We start from the raw sequence: 6,167 nt of genomic DNA on the forward strand, positions 1-6,167 counted from the left end.
TACAGAAAAAATAAGGCTAGGGGGTAATAGGCCGCCCGCAAAGATTGAGTGCATCATAATTAATCTGAGTATGCGTTGAGGGGGCATTTGACTATTTTCTCCACATTTGTTCGTGAAAGGGCATAATTATTCAGTAAAGTCATCTCTCAAAATTTGTAAATATAAGGACATTCTTGAAGTAGCATACAAAAAAATCTGCAGGTATAATCTGAGCTTTGTTGTATTCTGAAGGTAATTGCTTGTAATTTTCTCTTTAAGAAAAGTCAATTTTTCACGCCTCAACATTATCTTCTTCAATTATGTTTACCTATTTTTCTAACACTTTGCGTGATGATCGCTTAAAGTTGAGATCATTCATGTTCTTGTCAATTAACTAAACTTCCCCTCTTTTTTTTACAGTCACCTTTTCTTCTCAGCCTCAAGTCTATTTTTCCCACCATAACATCATCATCAATTTACCATTCTAGTATTGTTTTTTGATTTTTATAGATTTCACATGAAGAAGATGATTGCTGCCCTAATTTTAACGACCAAACCTTAAATAGAGGGCAAAATAGATCATTTCGCAAAGCACAAGGGCAGTTTTTCACCATTTCCTCTTTTTTTTTTTTTTTCGGTTAACATTTTCAAGTTCGGTACAACTGCACGCAGTAGCATCAACTCGAGTTATACTCCTTTTGTTTCATTATATGTGATTTTATTTACTTTTTAATCTGTTTAAAAAAGAATGATATTTTTCTAAAGTTTAAAAAAATTAACTTACATTTTTCATCTTACCCTTAGTGACAAACTTTTATAGCATCAATATTATAACATGCTTAAAACACATGTTTCGAAAACCTTTTTTTTTTTTGGTTAAACTTCACGTCCAGTTAAATAAGTTCACATAATTAGAGATGGTAGTATATTATACTAGTCCTCCCTTTGTTTTCATTTGATATGTTTTGCTTTTTTTTTAGTCTGTTTAAAAGAAAGAATGTCACCTTTTTATATTGCAACTTGCAAGTCTCACTTGCTGTTTTGTGAAGTAAATTTGCTGTTTCAGGAATCAGCTTTATTCAAAGTTCTATTGAGTACAGAGTTATAACAACCAAGTTGATACATATATACAGCAAGGACATAGTAGCTAGTAGCATTAGTTAACTTCAGTCTTATTCTGTTCTTTGTGGAGAAAATATCATGCATAACATTTACTCAATTCGAACTTGCACCAGTTTCAAAACTGCTTCCAACCTCACTGCTAAATTGGCTTCCCTCTGCAGTAGTCCGAATGTTTATCATGCAAGATAGCTACCACGGCTGTAAAACAATTGATAGGTGTATGTGTTGACTGAACCAATTCCCAATCATCGTCCTCAAACTTTTATAAAAATCTAGTCGACAAACAAAACACAAAAGGGCAAAAAAAAAAAAAAAAAAAAAAAAAAAAGAGGAGACAACGACTAATCATAGACAAAACTTTTGTTTTTTAGCCTGGACTCTATCTTAATTCCCGACCAGATCAACTATTGATTCAAGAAAGCAACCACATTATCCGATGATAGTAAAAAAGACAGAACAAAATCATCATAGTCAATTTGCAGATAAAATGTTTGTAAAAAAGCTCTGGATTGCTACTCTTGTACTACTTGTAATCTGCACAAACATATCCAAAGCAAAATATTACTCAGTGTTCTTCTTGTGGTGATATTCATAACATCAACTTTCCTTTTCGATTCAAAGCTGATCCAGAGAATTGTGGAGATTCAAGGTTTGAGCTTGATTGCCAGAACAATCGTACTGTCATAAGTTTGAATTCATGAAAATATAACGTGCTCGAAATCAACTATGATGAATTCTTGATCAGGGCAATTGACCCTGGTTTGGAGAATCAGAGCAAGAACTGTACTTCTTCTCCCAATTATTTCACCACCACTTATCCTAGTTCCTCAACTTTTGGCGTTATTGATCCGATTATTCCCGTTATATATGTCAATTGTTTAGCCACTGTAAATTCTTCGCGCTATGTGAAGACTACTTTCTGTGGATCACAGAACAAGACTTCAAATTCTTCCCAAAGTCATAGCTATGTGGCCATTGGACAAGACATGTCGATTTCGGATTTGGTTGAGAGTTGCAGAGTGGAAATGGTAGCTTGGGCCTCAGCCCATGGGCTTTCGGGGGACAATACTTCCCTATCGGGCATTGAGGGTGCCCTGAGTTATGGATTTGAGCTTTCTTGGAAGCGTACCTTCTTGTGTAGAGAATGTGAAGCGTGGCAAGACAACACCTGTTTTGTTGAAGGTGATGGCTTTAGTTGCAGGCACCGATGCTACGATGACACGGGGATAGATCTTCCCCTCCCTTGTCAGTCAAAGTTCATTTTACATTTCACCATGTTCAACTCGAATTCCCTTTCCGAATTATCTGTTTTATAAGAATCCCCATATTGCGCCCAAGGGTGTGGCCTCATGTTCAAATCCCAACAGAGACTAAAACTTTAGGTGATTTCTTCCATCTGTCCTAGCTTTGGTGGACTGAGTAGACAGAGTTACTTGGAACCTGTTGTTGGTGAGAGATGATAGGTATCTCGTGAAATTAGTCAAGGTGCGCGCAAGCTGGCCCGGACACCATGATTATAAAAAAAATCCTCATATCTAAGGTTGCATATGCGACTTGATCGGAGTCTAATTGGTCGTACTGAATGTTGAACTTATATGGCAAGTTAAATGTACTTTCAAGTTTCAAATTTAAGGTGTCATTCTTTACCAAAGATGTGCTCAGGTTTCATTCATTTACTATAATCACTCTCTGTGGGGTCTGTACTTTAAAGTTATAAGACAATTTGGATCTCCTTTGCATTCAATTCTCCACTCTTTTTATGTTTATCAGTTACCCTCTTTATTACAAATTTCAATTCTCAGCAACTTATTTAAGATGTAGCATCTGTATTTACTCATATTCCTATATTTGGATAATGCAGGCAGCATCCACTACTACGTATGAGATACTGAAGTGCTATAACTTCATTACACTAAGCATTCCTTTGAAAGGAGACCGTTAAAGCAATATGTTTTACAGTATAATCCCCCTTCAAGTCTATATACAATTTGTTTCCTCTAACGTAATTTTTCCTTTGTGATTTGCCTATTTTGACAGTTCTTACTATATTGTACGGTGGAACAGTTATAGGTGAGTCTTCTTATCTTACTCAACAAGGATAAGCGTTCTTGGTACACTCTGAATTCTGAAAAGGAAAATAACAGCTTTGAAGCTTTTACTCAAGCCCCTTTATCCTAGGAAAATGGATGTGGTTTTCTTACTAATTCCTTCCATTTTCTTTTTCAAATTATGCAGTTTCACTTATGTCATTCCGATTTTTCTGTGGATTCATTTTCCTGATTGTATTAATATTGTATAAATGGAGAAGACAACACTTCTCTATGTATCAATCAATTGAAGACTTCCTGCAAATCCAAAGCAACCTCTTGACAATTAAATACTCCTACTCTGAGATTAAGAAGATGACTAATAAATTCAAGGAGAAACTAGGAGAAGGAGCTTATGGAACTGTCTTTAAAGGAAAGCTGCGTAGTGGTCCTTTTGTTGCAGTGAAGATGATGCACAAATCTATGGCGAGTGGGCAAGAATTTATTAGTGAAGTTTCCACAATTGGAAGGATTCACCATGTTAATGTCGTGCAGCTCGTTGGATTCTGTGTTGAAGGCTCAAAACGTGCTTTGTTATATGAGTTCATGCTCAATGGTTCCTTAGACAAGTACATATTTCTGCAAGAAGGAACTGTTTCCTTGACTTACAAGAAAATGTTCAACATATCTCTTGGAGTGGCCCGTGGCATAGCCTACTTACATCGGGGCTGTGACATGCAGATCTTACATTTTGATATTAAGCCTCACAACATTCTTGGTCTTGGTCACTACCCAGTGTAATCCCACAATAGTGGGGTCTGGGGAGGGTAAGATGTACGCAGCCTTACCCCTACCTGGGTAGGGAGGCTGTTTCCGATTGACCCTCGGCAACCCTCCTCCTTTATCCGGGCTTGGGACCGGCAATGTGAGCGAGCTCACACAGGCGGAGTTATCTTGATGAAAATTTCAATCCCAAAATATCTGACTTTGGGCTTGCAAAATTGTACCCGACAGATGATAGTATTGTGAGTATCACTGCAGCAAGAGGGACAATGGGTTACATGGCTCCGGAGTTGTTTTATAAAAATATTGGAGGAGTGTCATACAAAGCCGACGTATATAGTTATGGCATGTTATTGATGGAAATGGCAGGCAGAAGGAAGAACATGAACCCATGGACCACTTGAGCCAAATTTACTTTCCTACATGGGTTTATGACCAATTTAATGAAGGAAATGATATAGAGATGCAGGATGCAAGCGAGGAAGATAGGAGGTTTGTCAAGAAGATGATGATTGTGGCTTTGTGGTGTATACAAATGAAGCCTGCTGATCGTCCTGCAATGAACAAAGTTGTTGAAATGCTTGAAGGAGATGTTGAACTCCTACAGCTCCTCGTGAGATTGCTGGAGACGGTATTGAGACAATAAGAATTTCCAGTGACGTATAGGTGGCTACTCACTGTTCTGTGCAAACTATGGTCATAATTTACTTAATTTCTGATTTAGTTCATGACGTCCAATATCTATCAGAAGAGCTCAATCTCAGCCCACAAGTAGTCATTTCGGTGAGACTAGTTCCTCCTTGGTTTTAATGGTAAGTATTTGAGTTTAATCTGATGCTTTAGTAAAGTGTATATTAGTTTTCATATTGGTGTTGTAAATTATTGGAAAAGATTAATATCAAGCATAGATGCATCAAACAAGGAAATGATTACACCTTCAAATTTTTGTGTACACGGATTGTCTTTATGGAGCGAGAACATCCTCTTTTTCTCAGGAGAACCAATTTCTTGGTAAAGAATCCCTTTAAGAGGATAACCTGAATTTAAACTTGCCACAGCTTATACAAGTGAAATCATTAAGGGTTACTGCATCATCTTCACTCCTTCCAGCACCATTGGGACTACTACTGTGATGGAGAGCCTGATCGGTATCACTGAGCACATGCATTTTGTAGTAAAAAACTTATCAGCATCCCCTACTACACACCATTTAATCACAGTAATGTTGGCATGGCCTTCTTTAGTAGTTAGGAAGAAATTTGTAAGGCAGATATATACTGTATCCCCCATCACAGAAGCCAAGCAAATAAAGCTTCTAATTTTTGCATGTTAAATCTTAGTTATCATCTCAGGTTATCTGACTGATGAATGTTGATGATTAAACTACTACATCAACGGCATTAAGTTTCCTTTTAAAAGGTATCTCCTTGGCTAGATTGAGGCCCTAAGCTCAATTAGACTGAAGTGTATTTCCTTGCAAAGAATTACCTTGGTGGCTACCTGGTTTGATTTTGATTCATTTACTCCTATATTTATCTGAATATTTGGGTTATCCGTATATTTTGCTGGCGGCTATGACAAGAGAAAGCAAGGAGCTGCATCTACATATAGAAAACGAAATGTGTCTGGACTTTAGCAGCATTCCTAACCATCTTTCCGATGATACACATTATATCCCCTCCCCCCCCCCCCCCCCCCACCCGGTTACATATTCTTATGATCACTAGGTAGTAGTTAATGCCTCTCTAAGCGATGTTCAAGAATCATATAGGATCAGGATGATTTCATTATGCAACTGGATGAACCATGGGGGATGAAGCGTTCGTTGCTAGTTGATGCAAAGAGAGCCATATGCTATAGAGACGATTAGTCTTTCAATGAGCACAATGCTTTCGTTATGTTGGTAGTTGAAGCCAGTCATCCTCCAATTGACAGAACTTTTAAGATTCTTGATTTTCAACTATATCATCACAGTATCTTTTAGGATAAATGCTCAATTCAACCTATTATAACAGAAGTTAGTGTATTTTGTTCAAAAATCTAGGACAAGGTCATCTATGCTGGTGATCACTAGGCTTTTCCTTGGTAAAATCTTATCCATACTGAGTGTTTACACCAAATTAATGAATGGATGACGTGTATGAATATATATTCACTTCATTATATCATTTAACCATGGTGAGTTGCATTGATTTGGTGTCAACACCTTGTGTGGGTAAGTTTTTACCCTTTTCTTTCCAGTTTTAATACTGTCTT

The 6,167-nt window shown here is 37.2% G+C and overlaps 1 protein-coding gene across 2 annotated transcripts; it reads left to right on the top strand.

Annotated features, from left to right (window-relative positions):
• The first annotated feature begins 958 nt into the window (after window positions 1-958).
• Window positions 959-5,589, top strand: LOC132632046 (rust resistance kinase Lr10-like). 2 transcript variants are annotated; one of them, XR_009579232.1, is made up of 2 exons: window positions 959-4,723; window positions 4,907-5,587. XR_009579232.1 is itself a non-coding variant. In XM_060347843.1 (2 exons), exon 2 carries the CDS (start codon window positions 3,345-3,347, stop codon window positions 3,927-3,929), a length of 585 nt encoding a protein of 194 aa, XP_060203826.1. In that variant the 5' UTR covers window positions 959-2,586; window positions 2,963-3,344; the 3' UTR covers window positions 3,930-5,589. The 2 variants fall into 2 exon arrangements, 1 of the variants encoding a protein (XP_060203826.1); XM_060347843.1 differs by having other exon boundaries at window positions 959-2,586; window positions 2,963-5,589.
• Window positions 5,590-6,167: the final 578 nt, after the last annotated feature.

Source organism: Lycium barbarum, chromosome 3, assembly GCF_019175385.1.
Source record: "Lycium barbarum isolate Lr01 chromosome 3, ASM1917538v2, whole genome shotgun sequence".
Taxonomy (NCBI): domain Eukaryota; kingdom Viridiplantae; phylum Streptophyta; class Magnoliopsida; order Solanales; family Solanaceae; genus Lycium; species Lycium barbarum.

Bases quoted from the DNA above. Each gene is read 5' to 3' on its own strand.
- LOC132632046 (XM_060347843.1), top strand. From the start codon at position 3,345: ATGTCATTCCGATTTTTCTGTGGATTCATTTTCCTGATTGTATTAATA.